This window comes from Taudactylus pleione, unplaced genomic scaffold (genome assembly GCF_031769625.1).
Source record: "Taudactylus pleione unplaced genomic scaffold, aTauple2 ptg000026l, whole genome shotgun sequence".
Classification (NCBI taxonomy): domain Eukaryota; kingdom Metazoa; phylum Chordata; class Amphibia; order Anura; family Myobatrachidae; genus Taudactylus; species Taudactylus pleione.
The window spans coordinates 2,091,712-2,117,757 of NW_028284428.1; the positions used below are offsets into that span (position 1 = coordinate 2,091,712).

Below are 26,046 nucleotides of genomic sequence, written 5' to 3' on the forward strand. Positions count from 1 at the left end.
TCCCCGTTTTCAAGCACCTTCCCCTGTTACCACCCACATACGCCTCCTCCTGTCACTCAAAATAGCAGGCATTCGGTATTTAGCAAACAAACGATTTTCGGCCGCACTGACTGGTTCGCGCATGCGTATTACGATCCGTACGCATGCGCAGTTGTGCAAACATCGCTCGGAAAGAACGAGCGGCCGCTTACGAGCGGCTCTGAATCAGGCCCTATGTGCAGAGTGATGGAAATTTTTGGGCTGTTTTTTCTTGTCTAGATTAACACTTCCCTTACACACACCTGTAATGGGTTTATAAATTGATTTGAGCAACCACCATTTTGTGTGTATTTTGTATTTCTGTCTAGTGCATTACAAGAATGGAGTCAGAATGCAGGTCTATAAAGGCACGTATATACTAGGCGATTAAAATGAGCGATTGAACGATAACGACATCATTATCGTTTAATCGCTCATTAATCGTTCACAAATCGGGCATGACAATGTTGAAAACTACCAGCGATGCGCGCTCCTGCTGGTCGTTTTTTACATCAATCATCGCCTGAAAATGTCGGTCAATCTGCCGATAATCACAGATTGTGCATGTTCGTGGATGAGGTAGGCTGCTTGCACTGAACGACATATCGTTCAGTGTAGGCACTGCACAGTATGAGGAACGGCTGTATGATTACAATGTTGTAATCGTACTGTCGTTCCTCTATCTGCTAGTGGATACACACCTTAACATATAAAATGCAATGCAACCTACTGTAATGCTGCATACACACGGTACGATCTGTACCACCAACGACTTGAAAGATATCTTTCAGTGAAGTCATCCTGCCACATCTCTGAACAGGCAAAGTTGACAATATCGTGCAAGTTGGCCTGGATGTACGGACGATAATAGATATCATTATCCCTCATGCGGGAACGCGCAACGTTGGTCGTTCACTGCATGAAAAATAATGATATGAATGATGTATCGTTGAACGTTATAGTTCATAGATATCGTACCGTGTGTACACACCTTTACAGTCATTAATTTCTATGGATGTGGCATGAAAAGTCGACATTCAGAATGTTGACACCACATTCACAGATTTCAACATGGTTAATATGTTGACATATTCATGTTGACATTTAACATGTCAACCCCAGAATGTCAACATACAGTTTTTTGCATATTTTAGCCTAACCCTAAATCCTAAACCCAACCCTAACCCTAAATATAACAGAAAAATGTAATGACTGCTTTCTAGTGTCGAAATGTTAAATTTCGACATTATAAACATGTCGACATTTTAACCATTGCTTGTTGACCTAAAGTTCATGTCGAGATTCAGAACCTGTCGACATTCTGGTGTAGACAATCTAACTGTCAACATTCTGCCCGGATCCCCTTCCTATAGTTCTGACACTAATAATTCTTGAAATCTAATGCAAGTATTGGTCATAACAACATTTTCAGTATATTAGCTTTTCAAGCACATTGTTCCTGATTCAGGGCAAATAAAATTAGAGCATACAAGGAGCAATTTGCTTCTGGAACAAATGATGTTGCAATGCATACTCGCTTACTCTCCCAGGAAGGTGCGGTTGTGTCCCGATGTTTTGGGTAGGTCCCCGCACCACTGGAAGAGTAGCCAGATGTCCCACATCCCACCCACTTTCTAGTAAAGTGGGCAGGATGGGAAGATAATACCTCCAGGAATCTGGCTAAAATGATGCTCCTTATTTACGGACCCACGAATCACAGCATTTTGACATGACAGAGGTGGAGCCTAATGACATGGAAGCTCGGAGAGGAGATAAAAGCAGTAGGCAAGTATGTTGCAATGCAAGGAGTGCAAATGCATGTAGCGAACACATACTGGGCAGCTTTGTCTTTACAAAGTAAAAGTAAGGGACAAAATTACAGTGTTAAGGGACTTTTCACACTGTAAAGTACTTAGGGCCTGATTCAGAGATGGACGGATTTGCAGACAAGCAACTGTGCAATTCTGTCCATCTCAGATGCAAATGCAGAAGGATGTGTCAGATACCCCCTTTCTGCATTTGTGATAGCAGCACTGCGACCGATGTCACAGGCTGAGATCACCATCGCGACCATCTTGACAGATGTTTGTTCAGTCCAGCCTGGCCGGTGCCTAGTCACGCAAGAGGCCAGGAATCTGCGCCTGCTGACGCAGACCCTGATGTCATCTCTCCCAGAAAACGGAGGTGACACGCCCCAATTCCCAGGAACAGCAACCAGACACGCACCCACTCTGCCTCCCAAACACAGCATCATGTCAATCATGTTGTGGTTTAGAGGGATCTGCGAGCAAGATTGCAGGGCCCATTCTGCACATGTGCAGAAAGGGTCCTGCGCAGGCACAGACCCCTAACCATCGGAGATTTGCATTAATACTTGGATGAATGTACATCCCTGAATCAGGCCCTTCATTTCATAGTTTTGGGCACTTAACCTGGGATCTATAATTTAACGTGCGTTAGCCGCAGACTTACCGTGTGTGGAAACTGCCAATCAAAACTGGGCGCCCAAAAAAGGTGCAATGGCTTGTGGCAAGAAGCATTGCCTCATGGGAAATGTCATACCCACGAGCCACGCCCCCATTTTCGTCACGCTGTGGCCATGCCTAGTGCTCTGGGAGCTTCTGGGAATGCCTCCAGTCCCTGGCCCTCATTCAGAGGTGGTCGCAAGAAGCGATCGCTCTCTCTGAATGAGGGTGGCCGCTTCTTTTTTTTAGTGCGGCCTCCTGGTCGCTAGCTAAGCTGTGAGTTACCACCCACAGCTTAGCGACCGACCAGGTTGATGGTCGTGATGATCAAGACCATCGCGACCTTCGGGGCTTGTGACGAGACTCTTCTGATGTCAGTGCGGCCGCCCACAAAACGGCAGGCGTTCCTTAAGGAATATCTCCGTTTGTGAAACCACCCCCCCGCCACGCCTACAAAATGGGTCGAGCTGTCGATCACCATCGACAGCCACCCCTTTTGTAGTGAGCTCCGGAGCGAGAGAAATTCTCTCTCGCTCTGGGGCTTGCGCATGCAATCAGGTCGTTTGGGAGGTATGGAATATTCAGCCAAAGATAGGACAATAAGGTCATAGGAGGTGTATAAATAAAATACATACTGTAGGGTACAGAGGACCCTGTGCCCGATTCAGAGCGCTCGCAAGCAGCTCAATGTTATAGTCCTGCGCATGCGCCATGTCCGGCGTGTGCGAGCAAGCAGCTCGATGTTATAGCCCTGCGCATGCGCCATGTCCGGCATGTGCATGCGCGAGCTTGTGGGTGGGTAGGGGGGGTGGCCGGACAGATGCAGGCATTCCCTTAGGAACACCTGGCATTTGTAGGAGGGCTTACTGACATCTCTAGTGATGTCAGTAGTGGACTTCCTGCTCTATTAGAGCAGGAAGTCCACCCGGGCTTGCAGCAGCTAGACCTTACCCCAGGGTCTTGTCGCAAGCCCGATGGTCGCGATAATCGCGACAGTCTCCAGCCTGCTCACACAAGCTATGGATGGTCACCCACAGCTTTGCGAGCGGCCTGGAGACAAAAAAAAAAATGCTCACAGACCCAGCGAGCGGCCACCGGCTGTCCCTGTCCCTGCCCATGAGATCTTACACTCTAGACTAGAGTGAGGGTTATGAGAAACAGTAGGTGCATATAAGACATAAGAGGATGTGGTGAATGGAGGAAGCAGTGTATATCATGGTCCGGGGAGGGGTAGGGTAGGCAAGGATGAAGAGGAAGTTTGGAAGAAATGTTTGAAGGATTGTAGGCAGGGAAAAAGTTTGGTAGAGTCAGCCAAGGAATTCCAATAGGAACCACAAGGCAAATTGAGAGTGTACAGGAAAGATTGGGGAAGAAGTGAAGGAGAGCATGCAGAGGAGTTCAGATGATCAGAGAGCAGGCAATAAATAATGATATGGAGTAATAGGTCAGTCTGACAACAGTGAGCATTTGAGACAGGTTAATATAAAATAAAAACATGCAACCATTAGTTAAACAGGGGTGGCAGAGGGAGCTCATAAGTAACTTTTAGCCTGGACGAGAAAGTGTAAAGGTTATTGGTAAGTTGTAGTGAAAAGTAAATGAGCACAAGTGTAACACTGCATGTCCTCTGGGAAATGATCTGTGAATAAATGTAGTATGGTGCATCTGACCATCCCGCTTAGTTTCAATGCCTCCACCCAAACCTTGAAATGTGGTTCTCTTGGGGTAATGTCTGGGAACATGAACACAAGGAAAATATTTGGCGAACCTCCTGTATTGCCACTTATTGCCCCCCAAAAATGGAATGGGAATGGGTCAGGCAAATATCCTTTCAATATGTGTGAACTTAGGGGTCTATTTAAAAAGCAACATGAAAAGTGGCACAAAAAACTGTGTTGCTTTCACATTACTATAATCTCCATATTTATATTTTCTAAGTGCCGGGACAGCCCTTGCCATAAAGGAAGATTTCAAACATTTTGCAAAAGATGTCTACATGCTCCGCGCATGCACAGATCAGTGTCGATGGCGTCAGACCATCACTACTCAGGAAGCTGGCTGGGGGGAGCAGGGAAGTGTGAGCAGCGGAGGAAAGCAGGAGGAGAGCGCCTCTTCCATACATTTCTCCATTTGTGCAGGTAAGAGAAGACACAGAGATGGGGTTCTCTTCGCTTCTCTCATCTACAAAAATACCATTCCTGCATAGTTCTAATCCCGACAGCGGCAGCCCGACAGAGGAGGAAATCCAGATCGTCCTTAGGGTAAGTTTAACTAACCTAATCCCCCCCCCTACCCCTAACCCTCCCCTAGGGGTGCTTAACCCCAGGGCCGGCCCTAGCCCAAATTTTTTGGTAAGCGAGTATATTTTTTGGCACACCCAGGCTCCGACTCTATGCAGTGCCCCTTGTGCCCCAGGAAACGTCCCCCTTATGCAGGACTCCAGTAGTGCCCCCAGTAGTGATCCCCCCTATGCAGTGCCCCTTTTACAGTGCACCCAGCAGTGGCTCCCCTGTGCAGTGCCCCTTGTGCCCACCATGGTAAGCCCCATATATAGTGCCACCAGTAGTAGTCCTCCTATGTAGTGCCCCCAGTAGTGGTACCCCCTATGCAGTGCACCTTATATAGTGCCCCCAGTTGTAGTCCCCCCTGTGCAGTGCCCCTTGTGCCCTCAGTAGTAAGCCTCTTATATAGTGCCCCAGTACTACTCCCCCCCTTATGCAGTTCCCCCAGTAGTGGTACCCCCTATAAAATATAATAATGAATCATGCGCTCCCAGTGATAAGCAGCTTTCTTTTAAATGGCCAGATCACTGGCCAGGTAAGGGTTAATGTATGCTAAAGAAGCGCTTGTATAGTGGATAGTGCTTAAATGTAATACCAGCAATAGTGAAACATACACACAATAACACTCAATACATATAACGTAGATAAATGTTTAAGCGCTTTCAGTGAAAAATGAAGTGTCCTGAAAAGGTTTCCCCATTAAGACGTGGGCGCTGGATACCAGGGTAAGTGGGATAAACTGACCCTACCTTTCCCTGTGTAAGATCTTCTCCGTGCGGGGGCTGGGTGTGTCCAGGCGGCTGCAGTATAATCAGCTGTATGACAATTCCGTCTGCCGCTTGAAATATCAGTGGCTCGCCGGAGCAGCTTCTTTCTGCACTCTTCTGCCTGGTGGAAATCTGCCGTTCTCATGGAGAGGAATTCGCGCTCACTGGAATAGTGACGTCAGGGGTAGTCTAAACACCAACGCGTTTCATCTGGTAGGACTTTATCAAGGTGTTGCTGTGAAGCCCTTGTTCACCTTTTATCCTTGTGCTAGCCTGGTAATTGGCTGGTTAATTATGTCAATTAGACATGTCTCAATCCCGCATATTTAGCCGGATAACGGGATAAAAAGCTGGGCAATCTAAAAGTGTGCTTTTCTTTAATATGTGTATACAATAAAAATGATAAATGAATTTTATTAATAAAATCTGTTTAAAAGTAGTGTGCAGTTATAATTGGTTTAATAATAAGCCAATTAATGCGAATGTAAAATCACAGAATGCTAACAGACAAACATTTACATTACATTATCAGTAGAGTGTATCATGTTGTTCCATTTGTTGCTGGATTGTATCATATAAACAATAAATAAATAAATATAAAATCAATCAGTCTTTAAACGAAAAATTGATACAGATTATAATTTGAGAAAAGCTCCTAAATCAAAGTCTATATTTAGACCCTTGGGGTGTAGGGTTCCAATTCTGTATATCCATTCAGTTTCTGTTCTTGAAATTTTTTCTATATATTGGCCCCCTCTCCAATCTTTTTCCACATTTTTAATTGCCATAAATTTCATTCCTTTAGGATCTTTGTTATGGTGCATCAAAAAGTGATTGGAGACACTGTGTGTGGTTAGACCTTTATGTATGTTGTAAACATGTTCTCCTATTCTTGTTTTTAATTGCCTTATCGTTCGTCCCACATACTGGAGTCCGCAAGGACATTCCAGTAGGTAAACCACACCTTCGGTGTGGCAGCTCAAACTCTGGGTGATGTTGAATTTTTTCTTGTTCGTATTGGAACAAAATTCTGCAATCGTTTTGGTGGATTTCTTGCCTGTTTCCCTGCAGGCTTTACAATTTAGACAGTGATTAAATCCTTTTTGTTTCTGTGTAAAATTCAGTCTCTCTGGCGGTATACAACTTTCCGTAAGTATGTTTTGTAGAGTTCGTGCTTTCTTGTAGACAATACTGGGCTTGCTGGTAATTTCATTTTTTATCTCTGGATCAAGTTCCAATAGGTGCCAATGTTTCTTTAGACTCTTTTCCAATCCCTTAGTGTAGCTATTGTATTGAGTGATGAAAAGGGTCTTAGGCGGGCTCTGTTCTTTTTTATTTTTGTAGAGTAGCAGATCTTCTCTTTTCATTTCTTCTACTCTTTTCAAACTGTGATCGATGTTTTTTTCTGAATAATTTCTTCCAAGAATCTTTTTTTGAGAAAGTTGCTTTGTTCTTGAAAGGTTACATTATCCGTACAGTTTCTTTTGATTCTTTGGAATTGTCCCCCTGGGATATTACCAATCCATTTTGGATGGTGATTACTGGAGGACAGAAGATAGTTGTTACAATCAACTTTTTAAAAAAATGTCCGTGTCTGTAATGTGTTGTCCTCTATATATATCTCCAGGTCCAAAAATTGAATACTCTGTTTACTATAATCGTGAGTAAACTCCAGATTCAATGAATTCCAGAGTAAGTAAGATATATAGATGATGTCATATTTATCTGGGATGGAGAAGAAGCAATACTTACCAAATTTCTGACCTACATCAATAACAATTCATTGAATCTGAAATGAAAAGAGAAGATCTGCTACTCTACAAAAATAAAAAAGAACAGAGCCCGCCTAAGACCCTTTTCATCACTCAATACAATAGCTACACTAAGGGATTGGAAAAGAGTCTAAAGAAACATTGGCACCTATTGGAACTTGATCCAGAGATAAAAAATGAAATTACCAGCAAGCCCAGTATTGTCTACAAGAAAGCACGAACTCTACAAAACATACTTACGGAAAGTTGTATACCTCCAGAGAGACTGAATTTTACACAGAAACAAAAAGGATTTAATCACTGTCTAAATTGTAAAGCCTGCAGGGAAACAGGCAAGAAATCCACCAAAACGATTACAGAATTTTGTTCCAATACGAACAAGAAAAAATTCAACATCACCCAGAGTTTGAGCTGCCACACCGAAGGTGTGGTTTACCTACTGGAATGTCCTTGTGGACTCCAGTATGTGGGACGAACGATAAGGCAATTAAAAACAAGAATAGGAGAACATGTTTACAACATACATAAAGGTCTAACCACACACAGTGTCTCCAATCACTTTTTGATGCACCATAACAAAGATCCTAAAGGAATGAAATTTATGGCAATTAAAAATGTGGAAAAAGATTGGAGAGGGGGCCAATATATAGAAAAAATGTCAAGAACAGAAACTGAATGGATATACAGAATTGGAACCCTACACCCCAAGGGTCTAAATATAGACTTTGATTTAGGAGCTTTTCTCAAATTATAATCTGTATCAATTTTTCGTTTAAAGACTGATTGATTTTATATTTATTTATTTATTGTTTATATGATACAATCCAGCAACAAATGGAACAACATGATACACTCTACTGATAATGTAATGTAAATGTTTGTCTGTTAGCATTCTGTGATTTTACATTCGCATTAATTGGCTTATTATTAAACCAATTATAACTGCACACTACTTTTAAACAGATTTTATTAATAAAATTCATTTATCATTTTTATTGTATACACATATTAAAGAAAAGCACACTTTTAGATTGCCCAGCTTTTTATCCCGTTATCCGGCTAAATATGCGGGATTGAGACATGTCTAATTGACATAATTAACCAGCCAATTACCAGGCTAGCACAAGGATAAAAGGTGAACAAGGGCTTCACAGCAACACCTTGATAAAGTCCTACCGGATGAAACGCGTTGGTGTTTAGACTACCCCTGACGTCACTATTCCAGTGAGCGCGAATTCCTCTCCATGAGAACGGCAGATTTCCACCAGGCAGAAGAGTGCAGAAAGAAGCTGCTCCGGCGAGCCACTGATATTTCAAGCGGCAGACGGAATTGTCATACAGCTGATTATACTGCAGCCGCCTGGACACACCCAGCCCCCGCACGGAGAAGATCTTACACAGGGAAAGGTAGGGTCAGTTTATCCCACTTACCCTGGTATCCAGCGCCCACGTCTTAATGGGGAAACCTTTTCAGGACACTTCATTTTTCACTGAAAGCGCTTAAACATTTATCTACGTTATATGTATTGAGTGTTATTGTGTGTATGTTTCACTATTGCTGGTATTACATTTAAGCACTATCCACTATACAAGCGCTTCTTTAGCATACATTAAGTGGTACCCCCTATGCAGTGCCCCTTATATAGTGCCCCAGTAGTAGTCCCCCCATGCAGTGCCCCCAATAGTGGTACCCCTTATGCAATGCCCTTTAAACAGTGGCCCCAGTTGTAGTCCCCCCCTATGCAGTGCCCCCAGTATTGCCCTTTATATAGTGCCCCCAGTAGTGGTCCCCCCCTTGTAGTGCCCCTAGTAGTAGTCCTCTCTCTTGTAGTGCCCCTAGTAGTGGTCCCCCCTTGTAGTAGTCCCTCCCTTGTTGTGCCCCCAGTGGAGGTTCCCCCTCTTTACAGTGCCCCCAGTAGTAGCCTCCCTTTGTAGTGCCCCCAGTAGTAGCTCCCCCTTGTAGTGCCCCAGTAGTAGTTCCCCCACTTGTTGTGCCCCCAATAGTAGCCCCCCTTGTAGTGTCCCCAGTAGTAGTCCTCCCTCTTGTAGTGCCCCAGTAGTAGTTCCCCCACTTGTTGTGCCCCCAATAGTAGCCCCCCTTGTAGTGTCTCCAGTAGTAGCCCCCCCTTGTAGTGTCCCCAGTAGTAGCCCCCCCTTGTAGTGCCCCCAGTAGTAGCCCCCCCTTGTAGTACCCAGTAGTAGCCCTCCTTGTAGTGTCCCCAGTAGTAACCCCCCTTGTGGTGCCCCCAGTAGTAGCCCCCCTTGTAGTGTCCCCAGTAGTAACCCGCCTTGTTGTGCCCCCTGTAGTAGTCCCCCCTTGTAGTACTCCAAGTAGTAACCTCCCCTTGTAGTGCCCCCAGTAATAACCCCCCTTGTAGTGCCCCCAGTAGCAGTCCCCCCTTGTAGTGTCCCCAGTAGTAGCCCCCAGTAGTAGCCCTCCTTGTGGTTCCCCCAGTAGTAGCCACCCCTTGTAGTGCCCCCAGTAGTAGTTCCCCTCCCAGTAGAGACACACGTAATAAAAATAAAAAACCCAACTTACCTGAAACCCAACTCCGGGCCGGGCCGCTTTGCATTATGGGAGAGACGTCATGACGTCTCTCCCATTACCCACTGCAGGAGCCGGAAGATGGAGCGACTCCGGCAGTGGGCGCAGTAGCCAATGAGAGTCTGACAGACTCTCATTGGCTGCTAATTACAACAAACACACAGTTGCCAACGCCGGCGGCTGTGTGTTTGGCACTGTGTAGTGCTGACCAAACTACGTCCGGTCAGCGCTACACACGCGGTGCAGCTGTGTCACAGAGACACAGTCTGCCCGCGGCCTGCATGGTACGCAGCTGAGGCGCCCTCCACTATGTAGCTCCCTACTCAGCTGCGTACCATGCATAATGGTAGAACCGGCCCTGCCTAACCTTAACCTCTCCACCAATTGCCTAACCCTAATCCCCCCCTGTGCCTAAACCTAACCTCCTCTTCCCCGCAGCCTAAACCTAAGTCTCCTGGGGGGGCACCTAACCCTAACCTCCAACCAGGGGTGCCAAACTCTAACCCCCTCTTCCCCTAGCCTAAACCTAACCTCCCGGGGGGGTGCCTAATCCTAAGTCCCCCCCAGGAGCCCCTAACCTAACCATCCCTCCCCCCCGTGGCTGTCCGCACCCGGCGCCTGGCTTACCTTTGTTCAGTAAGCCTGGTGTCGGGCTCCTGGCATAGGTCTAATGACAGGCGTCGGGATATCGACGCCTGTCATTAGTGCCTTGCCAGGATTAGACAGTCGGGAAGCCGGTGGTCGGGATTAGGTCCGTCGGCTTCCCGACTGCTTCCCCCCCTTTATATCCAATGGGGACTGCAGGGATGTGACAGGAGAAATGAAAAGGCAGAGAAATCAGTGATTTCATTGCACTTTCATGTAACTAAATGGAGGGAAAACAAAAGTATGACTTTCTCCAACTAAAACGCCATATTTTTGTTTAAATTGACCCTTAGGGCCTGATTCAGCAAGGAATGCACGGATGCAGACGCATGCACCCGGCCGCTGCGAGAATATGCTAATGAATGCATACGCCCGGCAATTGCAGCAGAATAAGCAGATGCCCAGCACTACACAATACCACCCACTTCCCTTTACTTGCGTCCTCTATACCTGGCAAGACAGCGGAAACTTTGGTAACATTGAGAACCATCGGACCCATACGCACAATAATGGTTGACCTGACACTCCTGCAGACTTAGTGAGACTTCCTGTGTGCAACTAAGCCTCAGGCTGCGTCCGCCGCCAGAAGGGCTTAATTATGCACGCCCCTGAAACGCCGCCCAAACGCACAGGAACGCCTGCGTTTGCCCGACCACTCCCCTGTCACCACCCACAAATGGCACTTCCTGTCAATCACTTGTCCCTGGGGCTGCAGACTCCGTGTGTACGCATACTTCATCGCACTGGCCGGTTCGCGCACACGCACTGCGATGCGTACGCATGCACAAATCAAGACCATCGACCAATTGCGTGCATCTGCATCCATGCATTCCTTGCTGAATCAGGCCCTTAGTGCATAACGTTGGCCAGATACAATCCACATCCACAGTGAATCACACAGAAGTATATGCATTTGAAGAAAATAAAAAGCTTGCTCCTATAATTTGCCACTAAATCAATAATTACACCACTCAAAAATATTCCAACAGCTGGATCGCCCATTGCTGCAGATAAGATGGGTCCTGTATTCCTATGGGTGAGCTATGATAGAACACACTCTTGATTCTTTCCAAGCCTAAAGCTGGCCACATATCTAAAGATTATCTGTCCAACCAGCCAACTAGTTGATTGGTTGGAATGAAAATCTGGTAAGGAATACAAATCAGCAAATTGCTCCCAAACGCTGGAAAATGGACCAAAACTGTTAAATGTTTGATCTAAACTATTTGTTCAAACAACGAACTTGTCTAACGACCATTTTCATCTGTTTTCTGGCATTTAGGAGCAAATTGCTGATCATCAGTTACTCCCATACGTTACCAGGTTTTCATTCCAACCAATCAACTAGTTGGCTGGTTGGATGTAAGTTGGTCTAGTGTGTGGCCAGCTTAACTTTAAACTCTCCCTGCCAGTATACGGGTCCATTAAGTGCTGAAGGCTCATCCACAATATGCACACATGTAAATCTTACAGGCTAATCCCCACCATCACTATCACTCTTCACCCTAGCGGCAGCTTCTCAGTCCAAATGCATACATCATAAAATGTAACTGGTACTCCTTATCTGCAGTATCACAACTGAACAGCCTCCAGTGGGCTTCCACTAACAGCTCAGTCTCTTGCTCTCTCTCTTACTCATCTGAGCACTCAGGTCTCTCAACTCCAGCTGGGCTCTTTCTCATATATTTAGCTCTCTGGACACACTAGCCCACTCCAGCACCCGATTTTGCTGGGTTTCTAGTCTTTGCCCTCTCTAGACTTTTTCCTGTTTCATCCATCAAACCCACATTACTCCCTGGGAGATGTAGTTTATTCAGTGACTCTCTGGCTGTCCCATGGAATGGCAGCACCAGGGTCACACGTGTGATAGAGGGGCCTATTCATCATCGATGGCCGTATGGCCTCCGATGATTAAGTATTGTTCTCGCTGCGAGGGATAGATTACACCGAAGCAATTCATCATTGCTCCAAAAAGCAGCTGTCCCCTCGGTTAGTATCGCAGCTACAGAAGTAGTCGCGTTACTTACCTCCTCCCTGTTGGCCCGGCTATGCATGAGTGACTTGAGGTCACGCATGCACACAGCCGCCTGGGAGTCCTTGAAAAGGCGGCAGAGGGATCTGCTCGGATCCCTCTTCGCATCCCCGGAACACCTTCCCATAGAAAGGAGCGGGATTACAAGAGCAAGCGCCGTCTGAAGATTGCGCTTGTTCTCGTAAGCAAACTCCGAAAACTTTCCATTTTTGGAGTTTGCTAAATGTCATGAGGTCCTACCGGACCCCTGGTGATGAATGGCCCGGTAACTAAAATATGCAGGAACTAATGTTTCTGCATGGGTACCGGGCCATTTATCGATGAGGTCCCGAAGAAGTACTGTAAGTTGCAATTGTGGTTTGAAGTTGAGAACATAAACAACATCAAAAGTAAAATGTACAAAATCACTGCGAAAAGCAGTTTTAAGAAGCTTGGGTTTCTGGTCAATAGGTAACCTACAGGCAGTCCTCATGGCAGGAACTCACAGGAGAGTGTAGGATGTTGTCCTCCTTTCACAGTGGGCCTGATTCTGACTCGCATGCAGCTCCGTAAGCGGCTGCATTTGGAATGTGGATAGTTTTGAAACGGAATGCTAAGATGACTGTACGCAGGTCTTCAGGTGTACGCATGGTGCAGCCGCTATTTTTCCATCCGCATTCGGAGCCATCATCCCTAGTATCGGCACTTACACCTACCCATACTGGGTGAAAGTCATACAACTGAAATAGGCATCTCCTCGGTAAACTCAGAATAGTACACACAGCTCTGGCTACAGTCCCACAAGACTCCCATGACTCTTCCACAAGATGGTTCTCTTCCATGCGCCCGCTCAGTTGCCACCCAATTGACACCCAGAGACACCCATTTCACGTATGGAGAGAAGTGGAAAAAGATTTGACTCAGAATCACTTTGAGCTACGCAAAGCAGCGTATGTTCTATACTGCGCATGAGCAGTTTGCTAACATTCAGTAGATACAGCCGCATACAGGGCTGCATGTGGCTCAGAATAAGGCCCACACTGTGCACATTCATAGGCACGTGCAGATGGGATTCCTGTAATCTGTACCAGAATGTCCTTCTAAGATATGTAGATAACTGTATCACTGTTTTTTTCCCTAGCACTGCACATGCATTTGTACTGACTCCTTTTTGCAGTGCAGTGGGAAGTGTACCCTGGTCCACAGCATGTGGTTATGTACATGGCCTATAAATATAAGGGATGAATTTAAATCCCTCCTATCAAAATCTTAAACTTTCATGTTTAAATTATACTACATAGGGACCCATTTATCAACGACTTTTAATACTTGTTGTATATTTCTCTGTAAAGCACTGCGGAATATGTGTGTACTATATAAATAACTGGTGATAAATAAATAAAATAAATATGATAATGGTGCTCCAGCCAATCAGTTCCCAACTGTCATCTGTTTGAAAAATGGCAGTTGGGAGCTGATTGGCTTGAGCACCACTTACCATATGCAACGACTTATAAAAATCGTTGCGTATGATAAAACTCGTTGATAAATGGGCCCCATGATACTTTGGGGCCTATTCATCATCACTTAATTTTCACAAAAGCAGGTGAAAATGCACATTTTCACTTGCAATTGTGAAAATTAAGTGTTCGGGCCATTCATCAAGAGGGTAAAGCAGGAGATATCACAGATATCTCCTACTTACCTTCCTCTCGCGGAATGGCCCGCTGTCCCCATACACTAGTATGGGGACAGTATTCATCAAGCTTCGAAAATATAATATTTTCAGAGCTTGACTACAGGAGCATTCGCCATCTTCAGATGCCCCGGCATCGCAACCCGCTCCTTCGATATGGGAAGAAGGTCCGGGTTGTGAAGAGGGATCCTTTCTGATCCCTCCGCCCCTGTCCGGCTCCTTCTGCCGGACGCCGGGGCTCTTATGGGCATGCGTGACCTGTAGGTCGCGCATGCACACTCTCGTCACTGCTCCAATAGGAGCAGCAAAAGGATTCACTGCTCCAAAAAGGAGCAGTGAAGCCGCTCGTGGGGGCAGCTGATATCGCATCAGCTGCCAACACGCCGGAGCAATGATGAATTGCTCCGGCAGCCGCGGCGAGTTAGGGGATCAATTATAGGGGTCCGAACGACGATGATGAATAGGCCCCTTTGTGAGCATAAGATGAAGCAGTTTAGCTACCTTGTTATCTCAGAGGCAAACAGGATTATTAAAGGGGGTTTTCAAATACTTGATTTTTTAAAAAGCAAACAAAAAGTGCAGGAGACCTGCTTCTCCAGTGTATCAAGGATGTAGACTGCCTATCCTGCCTGTTAGAATTGGTGGTGATGGGACAAGCACAGGATGACCATTGTAGCACTGAAGTTAGGAAGCATTCTCAATCGGGTAGTATCTGCAAATCAATCCTTATTGTCCAGGAATCCATTTCCTAATAGTTGTATTGACAGTACACAAGCTCCCTAGCAAAGGAGCCAAGATTAGTCCCACTCCCAATAGCTCACTCAGGCCCACATGGTGGTGAGCGCTACAGCTGGGGTTCTGGCTTTTAGATGTCCTGGCTCTGTTTCTGCCATCTCCTGCTATGTTCAGTGCTGGTGCTACTAGAGAGTAGCTGCATATGTGGGCTACATGCAAAAGCAGCCAGTGTTTACCCTGCATGCAAAAACAACATCTATACATACTGTTCCTGCCATCTCCTGCTATGTTCTGTTCTGCTCAGTGCTGGTGCAACTAGGGAGTAGCTGCATATGTGGGCTACATGCAAAAGCAGCCTGTGTTTACCCTGCATGCAAAAAATATATATATACACATATTTGCCGACAATCAGCTCCCTCCTTCCGGGAAGGAGCTGATTGTCGGCTAACAGCGTGGGGCGTGTCCGGACAGTTATGACACATTGGGGGCGGAGCCGGAGGCGGGGGCCGAATGACGCGTTATCATGGCCCTGCCCCCTTTTCACAATGCCATTATTTTGGGTATTGTGAAGCAGGGGGCGGGGCCATGATGACGCGATTGAGCGTGAATCGTGTCACCGTCCCCTCCCCCACTGCGGGGATTTCTAGTTTATTCTGTAAATAGAACATATTCCATATAACTAGTACTCCACATATCCATATTAAAATAATATTATTTTTTTCCAGAATGAAGCTGGTGCCAAGTGGTCTGCATTTTACAATAATGCCAGCGTATTCTCAGAAAGATATCCATTAAACCAAATAACGAACGATAGCGTCAAATTACAACTTATCTATCTTGGAGAGAAGGGGTCATCTGTTCTACCGGCTGACAAGTATACGAGAGTGAGTATATATAATGTAGTACAATGTACTTCAAGAAGACATTAAAGGGTTTGTAAAGGATAAGTGAAATTTTCAAAATTGTTTGGTGGTAAATTCTCCTCATTTGGGATTTCAGATGTTTCTCTGGTAGAATCTGCCCATAAGGGTTCTGTCATGTTAGCTCCATTCAGAATTGCCCTATAAGTTTGTTCTGCCTGACCACTTAACTGATGATTTTTCCAGCAAAACCGGTCCGCAGGAGAGTCCGGGGAGTCAGAGGAGATCCGTCCTGCACATGTGTAGAACAACTTTCCTGTTCAAAAACACAGCAGGGTGGTGTGGTCGCACCTTGTCAGCTGAAGCACAGCTGACTGCGTTCGCATCCCATACGACCATGTCAGTTAATATACTGTACCCTTATATGCACTAATCATGCCACAGAACAGAAGTGGCATACTTGTGATTGAAGCTTTGTTTATAGCTAACTTTTGAGAAATGTAGATTTACAAACATGGGGCCTGATTCTAAGTTGCACACTGCATGCAAAACAAAAGTCAACTGTCCAAGCATTATGAGATTCCAGATTACAGTGCTGATTTTTTTAATGATGATTAAGCATCTCTTGTAAGGCCTTGTACAATAAAGCCATGCTTTAGAATGTACTGCCTCCGGAGAGCACTTTTACTAAGTTCTCCACTTACCCAGCAGCCATTTCTTGACAATCAAGAAAACGCATCTGTAGCTACACTGCTAATTTGCAACTTGGACAACATTTGCTTCTGCTCCTATCTTGTATTTCAGTTTACTGGTATAATACATGGATAGGCCTGGGGAGGAGCTTAATATTTAAAAAGCATGTGTTTCCGGTAGACAGTGCATTTATTGATGTAGAAGCTGTACGATCTAATAGACAGATGGTCAGTTTTAAATTAATACTAGTTATTGGCAAGGGGTACTGGGTGTTTAATTGAGTCTTCTTTGCCATATTGACAACTAGCTGAAGTACCTGGCATTGCCTGGGTTTAAATCTTCAAATTATTAAGTTTTATTATATGATGTCATCCAAATCCATCCAGTGGGAGGCCCAAAATAGGCTTCCTGGGTCAAAGTTCTGCCCGGCGTAGTCCGCCGTGAGGTCCGACTTGGACCCCAATTACTCCATTAGGCGTCCCAAACCAATATCCACCGCTCTGTGAAGTTTTCATCCAAATCCATCCAGTGGAAGGCCCAGAACAGGCTCCCCAGGGTCAAAGTTCTGACCTCAACTCCCTAGTATGTCTTCTGGGATCCAATGTTACCATGCTGTGAAGTTTTTATCCAAATCCATACAGTGGAAGGCTCAGAACAGGCTCCTCGGGTCAATGTTCCTCTTAGCGTACACCAACGGGAGAACCGACCGGGACCCTAACCCCCTAAAACCTGACCAGGATTAACTGGACCACCTCACGTTGGTTTCTTCCCAATCAGTGCAGTGGTGTCGGAATGCATAACCAGACAGACACACACACACACACACACACACACACAAACAAACAGACCAATGAATTTTATGTATAAGATAAAACAAAATTGGAGGTGCTAATGTGATGGTATTGTGGGATGCTTAGGGATGTCAGATTCCACCTCACACCCATTCAAACGGACAAAATAGAGTAATTGTTAAAGGGCCATTGCAAGTTATTGCTACACACTTAGGAGCTGATTCAGACCCACTCGCTAGGATCCAATCGCTCATAGCGAAACACTGCGAAATATCGGGAAGCGCTCGCTCGCCCAGCATAGACAGCCCAGTTGAATGAGTGACAGTAGAGGCCGTTTGTGGGTGGTAACAGGTGCAGGCCACTAGAAACGGGGCAGTGGAGGTACAAACGCAAGCGTGCCTGGGTGTTTCAACGCCGTTTCAGAGGTGTGCATAATTAACAGGCAGCGTCATAGTATACGTTACCTGGTTGTATTTCACACTGAAGTGATCGTAATACTTGCAGCAAGGTATAGTCAACCTCAAGCACTGCGAGCACATCCGATGGTGCTCGATGTACCAATGTTTTCATGCACTTCCTGGAGATGACGTGCGCAAGTGGGCGTCTTATGAATGGCTGGTGGGCGTCTGCATACACAAAGTGATCACATACCAAGACATAGTGGGCGTGCTAATGCCTTGCCGTACGATCGCCTGCCTTGCTGAGCGTGCGCTAGATTTGCATACTCTGGGAGCGGGCGAAAGCATTGAATGTGCCTTAGTTCAAGTGTTGCAAGTGGCAGCAAGGGACACCACTAGGCTGTTGCAAGCACAGCTAAATATTTTCATATAAGCACAGCAGAACAATATGGTACCCACTCCCAACTTTCAGCAAATGACACAAGCAGATGTTGAGGCATACCTGATAGGTGCTAAGTATTGTAAATGACCAGAGGATACATGGGTTGAGTTTTCTGTCTTGATTGTAGGGCAAAGTTCAACAACCTAACATCTGTTTAGGTGAAGTATAGGCCATGGACTATCAAAGTGACATTTGAAGTGAAAGATTCTGGCTCAGAATTGACTTACAACTACAGGTAGAGATCAACAGTTTTGCCATGCATTGTTGACTATAAATTTGTCAAAGAGAAACCAGATAGGCCACAGCAAAGTGACCCACAGACATTTAATGAAGTCGCAACAGTTGTAGTAACAGCGGGTGTTACTATCTAAACGAATAACTCTTTTAAAATGGGGTGTAGTTGGCCCAAACACCCCTGCAGCTGAGAATTCCCTGATGGAGAGTGGAAAATAAGTGGTTTGAATGGACAACTGTGCATCACCTATGTCACGCCTGTATTTGTTTGTGGGCCCGGGGTCGAGTAGATGTCTGTTTGAGTAGTGAGAGGTATGTATACAAAGCTGACAGGCCTGACGAGACCTCTTGACATGTAAATAAGAGCTTCCCTGACCGGGAATCAAACCGGGTCTTGGCAGAGAGATGCCGTATTGTGCCCACTAGACCATCAGGGACGTCGGTGTTGTAGATGGTATGATGTATGTAGCAGAGAAGAGAGTAGCAGTAGATTTACCAGGCTGAACTGGGTTGTTACTTGTGTAACCGTGGGTAAGGGTTAAAATAAGGTAGGGGGAGCAGAATGGAGTTCTGCTTCTCTAAAAATAAGTGGAAATGAGGAGACACAATAAGAGTGAGAGGATAGTGATTAGAGGAAGCCACAAAAGTGACAGTAAAAAAAGAGGAAGAATCCCCTGGTAGTAATGGCAGTGGCTAATAGAGAATTGATTGAGTACTAATCTTTATGATAATCCTGTATCATTCACAGATTATCCGGGGTAGTGTGTAACCCTGTTTAAGGGTTAAAATAAGAACTGTACTTATAAATGATTGTAATATTTATAAATGTACAATTTGTAAGGTAAAGTATATGTATATAGATGTGTTTATTGTATTCATGTACATGACCCTTCTATAATTTATACATGCAGGTACAGTATATCTATTTCATGTAGTTACATGTAAGTTTATATGGTACTTCTCTCTTTGGTGGGGAATCGGGATGTGTCTCAACACACACACTAGAAGAAGGTTGGCAGTGATTTAGTTGGGTGTGGTTTGGTTCCTGTCAGAAAAAGAAGGGCAGGGCCAGAGACAGGGAGGAGTTGACAGCAGACTGAGAGGGCTGGAGTTCTCACCCCCCTGTGTCCCAGGTGGCAGCTGAGTGGTAGATATGCTCCTGGGCACAGGGGGGTGGAATTGGAGAGGGAGCCCAGCTGGAGCTGGGAAGCAGGTTGACAGCGGCGTCCCAGTAAGCAGCTCACCGTGCGGCACTTTGGTGGAGTGACCGGTAGTGTTGGTCCCAGGAGCCGGGTCAGAGGCCGAGGTCATGGGGATGGAGCAGCAGCAGTGGTCCCAATGGAGGAGCTGCACGGTGGGATCGGCAGTGAGCAGAGGCTGTGAGGGGCCGGACTCAAGGTTCATAACTGCAGCTGTGTGGCTGCATTGCAGAAGGTGGGCACGTTTGCTCATAAAGTTGAGGCAGAGGCAGAAGCAGCAGTGCTGTCACAGGGGGCAGCGCTGAGAGACAGGGAGAAAGCAGTACAGCGCTGAGGGGACTGTGAGCAGATTCAATTGCCAATGCTGAGGTAACCTATATCATACTGATAACTGGTACCCATACATTTAATATCAGCTCCAATATAGGAGATATTAAGCCCAGTATATTCTCAGAGACATAGTTCCCTGCACACTTTGGAACATTACCACATCCTACTATCTGGGAAGAGCAGATAGAGTCCCCTGGATAAGAGTTGTCATGCGTTATAGACTCTTATCAGGAGGAGAATGTTAATACAGAAGGGAAAGTCCAGGGACAGGCACATTTAAAGTAAATTGCATAAACTGGCAGCACTATAACTAAGTACCAAGAGCAGTTGCAGATAATTACAGAGAGTCAGTGTAATATTGGAAAGTCAGAATGGGATTACTTTTCAGCACATAGCCTAGTGCTCTGGCTTCGGTTAAACCCACAGCATTACATTTGTCAAAGCATTTAAATATATTGTTCATTCCAAGGTTTCAGCTTAGGTTACAGTTGCGGGACTTGGACTTTATGGTAACCTAAAGGACACCTGCATATCGCCTTGGAGCACTACTGTGACTATTAAATAGTGGAAACATTTCACCACTAAGACTAAGCCAGGACAGTTCAACAAATACAGTGAAAATATTGGTTAATTATATACTGAAACATTGCCAATACACTATGAGCTGTAGAGTTATGTATATGATCTTAGTTCTATATGTATAAGTATTATTATATATGTTCAAATGTACCACCTGTGAATATTGTTGTCATTTATTCTTATAAAGGAGAAATATAACAGTTTATTATTGTGTAATATTTACCTGGAAACAGAAGCTTAGGGAAATTCCAGTTCAGCCAATCTTCGGCGGAGAGAAAGGAAGCAGGTGGTGAAAATAATTTCCAAGTAAACTGTACTTGTATATTGTGGTAATTCACTACATTAACTATTGGGTTTTCCCAAGTAAACCCACAAAGACCATAAGTACTTGGGTGGAGGCACTGACAATGGGGATGTACATCACTTAGAGGAATGCTAAGGGTGGATACATTAGCAGTAACAAAGGTGTTAGTAACCTGGTGACCCTTTAGTGATAAAAGGGGGATTACATTTGGAGGCGTACTGCTGAGATGCGAGTTATAAACTCAGGTGTAGGGTAGGTGCAGATTTAGCTCATTAGCCAACAGGGCTTAAATTTTGAGTAAGGAGGCCTGTGAAAGGCATAAGTACTCCATAGAGGAGTTTAAATGATATGGGGCTTGTACAGACCCTATAGGGATAAGGGATGAAGATGCAGGGTGAAGAATTTGAGTAAATGATGTCCAATCCTGTACCAGCAGAGCACCCTCTGTGGTTACAGGTGAGGACAAGGGACTAATCCTCAGGGAGATAGGGAATGTAGTAGAGGAGATATTGGGACTGGTTATAGCATGGTATGGGAGAGTAGGAGTAGAGATGACCGGTATTTATATTGAGAAATGGAGATAGCCATGCTCTCGTAGAGAGTAAGAGAATATGGGGAAGTAGTTATGACCGGGAATATAAATTTAGTGAAAGACGGATGTAACCGTGCTTTCACAGAGAGTCGGGGGAGTAGATTATAGCCGGGAACCATGGGGGCTGACTCTGAGGAGGAGATAGGTGGGGGGCCAGATGAGGGGTCCACCCTTAGGAGTAAGGGAAAGGTAGGGGGAGCAAAATGGAGTTGTGCTTCTCTAAAAATAAGTGGAAATGAGGAGACACAATAAGAGTGAGAGGATAGTGGTTAGAGGAAGCCACAAAAGTGACAGTAAAAAAAGAGAGAAAGAATCCCCTGGTAGTAATGGCAGTGGCCAATAGAGAATTGATTGAGTGATAATCTGGATGATAATCCTGTATCATTCACAGATTATCAGGTTGAGTGCGTAAACCCTGGTTAAGGGTTAAAATAAGAACTGTACTTATAAATGATTGTAATATTTATAAATATACAATTTGTAAGGTAAAGTATATGTATATAGATGTATTTATTGTATTCATGTACATGACCCTTCTATAATCTATGTATACAGGTACAGTATATCTATTTCATGTAGTTACATGTAAGTTTATATGGTACTTCTTTCTTTGGTGGGGATGTGTCTCAACACACACACTAGAAGAAGGGCGGAGTGATTTAGCTGGGTGTGGTTTGGTCCTGTCAGAAAAAGAAGGGCAGGGACAGAGACAGGGAGGAGGAGCTGCCAGCAGACTGAGAGGGCTGGAGTTCTCACCCCCCTGTGTCCCAGGTGGCAGCTGAGTGGTAGATATGCTCCTGGGCACAGGGGGGTGGAATTGGAGAGGGAGCCCAGCTGGAGCTAGGAATCAGGTTGATAGCGGCGTCCCAGTAAGCAGCTCACCGTGTGGCACTTTGGTGGAGTGACCGGTAGTGTTGGTCCCAGGAGTCGGGTCAGAGGCCGAGGTCATGGAGATGGAGCAGCAGCAGTGGTCCCGATGGGGGAGCTGCACGGTGGGATCGGTGGTGAACAGAGGCTGTGAGGGGCCGGAGTCACGGCCCATAACTGCAGCTGAGTGGCTGCATTGCAGAAGGTGGGCACGTTTGCTCATAAAGTTGAGGCATAGGCAGAAGCAGAAGTGCTGTCACAGGGGGCAGCGCTGAGAGACAGGGAGAAGGCAGTACAGCGCTGAGGGGACTGTGAGCAGATTCAATTGCCAGTGCTGAGGTAACCTATATCAGTAGTGATACCTGGTACTCATACATTTAATATCAGCTCCAATATAGGAGATATTAAGCCCAGTATATTCTCAGAGACATAGTTCCCTGCACACTTTGGAACATTACCACATACTACTATCTGGGAAGAGCAGATAGAGTCCCCTGGATAGGAGTTGTCATGCGTTATAGACTCTTATCAGGAGGAGAATGTTAATACAGAAGGGAAAGTCCAGGGACAGGCACATTTAAAGTAAATTGCATAAACTGGCAGCACTATAACTAAGTACCAAGAGCAGTTGCAGATAATTACAGAGAGTCAGTGTAATATTGGAAAGTCAGAAGGGGATTACTTTTCAGCACATAGCCTAGTGCTCTGGCTTCGGTTAAACCCACAGTATTACATTTCTCAAAGCATTTAAATATATTGTTCATTCCAAGGTTTCAGCTTAGGTTACAGTTGCGGGACTTGGACTTTATGGTAACCTAAAGGACTCCTGCATATCGCCTTGGAGCACTACTGTGACTATTAAATAGTGGAAACATTTCACCACTAAGACTAAGCCAGGACAGTTCAACAAATACAGTGAAAATATTGGTTAATTATATACTGAAACATTGCCAATATACTATGAGCTGTAGAGTTATGTATATGATCTTAGTTCTATATGTATAAGTATTATTATATATGTTCAAATGTACCACCTGTGAATATTGTTGTCATTTATTCTTATAAAGGAGACATATAACAGTTTATTATTGTGTAATATTTACCTGGAAACAGAAGCTTAGGGAAATTCCAGTTCAGCCAATCTTCGGCGGAGTGAAAGGAAGCAGGTGGTGAATATAATTTCCAAGTAAACTGTACTTGTATATTGTGGTAATTCACTACATTAACCGTTGGGTTTTCCCAAGTAAACCCACATAGACCATAAGTACTTGGGTGGAGGCACTGACAATGGGGATGTACACCACTTAGAGGAATGCTAAGGGTGGATACATTAGGAGTAACAAAGGTGTTAGCAACCTGGTGACCCTTTAGTGATAAAAGGGGGGTTACACTTGATAATAATAAAAGCACTCTTTTTACTTGGTTCTGTAGTCAGGACACTTCAGTGGCAGATCTTGGCAGAAGTATTTACCAGGCTTTGACTGGGTTTGCTCTGTAGTCTGGAAGCACTCTATAGATGACAGGATCGGATACAGACCGAACACCGGAATGGATGGTAGCTGTGGAATACTATGGTATGGAACCAGGGAAGCAGAAACGGCTGAAATACCTGAGCAGAGAGGTGGATGCTTTACACAGGTGTAGCACAGATTCAGTGCACTGGATCGGAACCAGGAAAGCAGGAACAGCTGATATACAGTACCTGAACAGACAGGTGGATGCACAGGTTTAGCGCACTGGAACAAGCTGGGATTACTTGTGCAACTTGAGATACTGATATACATGAAGGAAATAACATGGAGAGTTAGTGCAGTAAATACAAACGGACCTGCACCAGCAGGATCACAAACGTATTTAACCGGAGCTCAGTTAGCTTCACTCAGTAGGGACTGAGCTAGACATTGTACTGGCCATGACTGAGAGCCAGCAGCTAGAATATATAGCCAGGATTGGAATACCAGCGTCAGATGGTCCTGGCTGACTCAGACTGGTTCGGGATTGGCTGGATTGATCAGGTGATCAGGGCAGCAGTACTCCAGGGCTGGCTGGATGTGAGCTGCAGCCTAGCAGGCCAGAAATAGTGAAGCCTGCGTCTCACTGGGATGGCAGTGGAGGCACAACCCGAGTTCAGGGAGCGAGCTGGCTGGCCACAAGGGCGATATGTGACCCAGTGGCAAGAGTAACAAGCCCGGGTTGTGACAACCTATGAGATCATTGTCCAACATTACAGGAAACATTAGAGTAGACTGTAGCTTGTCCCACTCTGGCCTGATTTACCCAGTAGTATTGACTTTGTAAATTGGGGAAGTGGTTTAACGCTTGTTTCCAGCACTCTGTTGATCAAGGCTGTGAAGAAATGACTACCCAAGGTTCAAGTCTTTTGCATACATGATATCACTGAAATCTATGACAGAAACCTGTTACAAATCAAGATCAAAGATCAGACTGTTACTGTAGAGGCCAACAGAGTGCCATAAGCACCCTACCTCAGCAGTTTAGGACAGGACATTTAATACTTTGAGGATGTCCTACGGGGCAAGTGAAGAAGAGGAAGCTATTCTAGAGTGTTTAAAGCTGTGATTAAAATGAATCGAGTACAAAAGATTTTTCTTAGCTACTGCAAGCAACATATTTTGTAGTTGAATATTATTTGTTGTACAGAGTTTGTACTCAACAAGGGGAAAAAACAGAAAACATCTATTGGGCACGCAAGTACTTGTCCCACTGGTGTTAAAAATTGAACATTCTATTTTATGTGTAGACCATCTTGGTGAAGGCAAAACGCATGAACAGGTGTTTCATTTGATTTTCTAGCCCTGAATATATGAGAGAGTTAAGAGGCACTGACACTCATTGCTGAACTATTATAGAACAAATCCTAAACCTGCTTACTGGCCCCCCCTGATACCTATACTTGCTTTTAAGTGCATTGCCATGGGACATTGTGGGTGTTTGGAAAAGTCAGCCAGAGACATCAGTATATTCTAGTAGTTGTACACTATGCCAAATGCTCTCTGGAGGCAGTACCTCTAAGAAACATATGTTTTAGTACCATAGCTAAAGATTTTGTAATTATGTCCAACACTTGGTAATGGTATGCAGTCAGGATGCCGACTGTCTATATGCCGACCGTCGGCATCCCGACTGTCTAATCCCGACAAGGGTCTAATGACAGGCATCGAAATCCCAATGCCTGTCATTTTACCTATACGAAGGTAAGCCAGGCGCCGGACGTGGACAGCCGCGGGGGGGATGGTTAGGTTAGGGTTCCCGGGGGGGACTTAGGGTTAGGCAGCCCCCCAGGAGGGTTAGGGTTAGGCTAGGGGAAGGGGGGGTTGGGGTTAGGCACCCCTGGGGGGAGGTCAGGGTTATGCACCACAACGGAAAACTTAGGTTTAGGCTGTGGGGAAGGGGGGGTTAGCTTTAGGCACTTAGAGGGGGGTTAGGGTTAGGCACTTGGGTGGGAGGTTAGGGTTTGGCACCCCTAAAGGAGGGTTAGGGTAGGGAATTAGGTTAGTGGTACTTACCTAAATTAGCAGTCGGGATCTTCACCCCTGCCGAGCTTCTGCTGTCGGGATTTGAACCGCCGGCCATCATACTGATTCCTTGGTAATACCCAAGGATATTTGGACAGTCCAGGGCAACCCATTTATATCTAAGTCGATAAAAGACAGGTGTCAACTTTTAGCTCCCAAAGCTATTCAAATCTCAGTTTACCATCCCCAGACTAATGACTTGGTATAACTATTTTATAAAGCCCTGATATACATGCTAAGAGAGGTGATCCCATGGTTCTACAGCTTCAGCCCTTTGATTTGCTG

General features: G+C 45.3%; 1 protein-coding gene across 1 annotated transcript in view; it reads left to right on the forward strand.

The window, feature by feature from the left end:
* ACE2 (angiotensin converting enzyme 2) overlaps positions 1-26,046 on the forward strand; it is an 84,067-nt gene that overhangs the window by 10,552 nt on the left and 47,469 nt on the right. Inside the window, exon 2 of the mRNA XM_088451487.1 lies at positions 15,662-15,820. Coding sequence (XP_088307613.1) covers positions 15,662-15,820 — 159 coding nt within the window. The remainder of the gene's footprint in view (positions 1-15,661; positions 15,821-26,046) is intronic.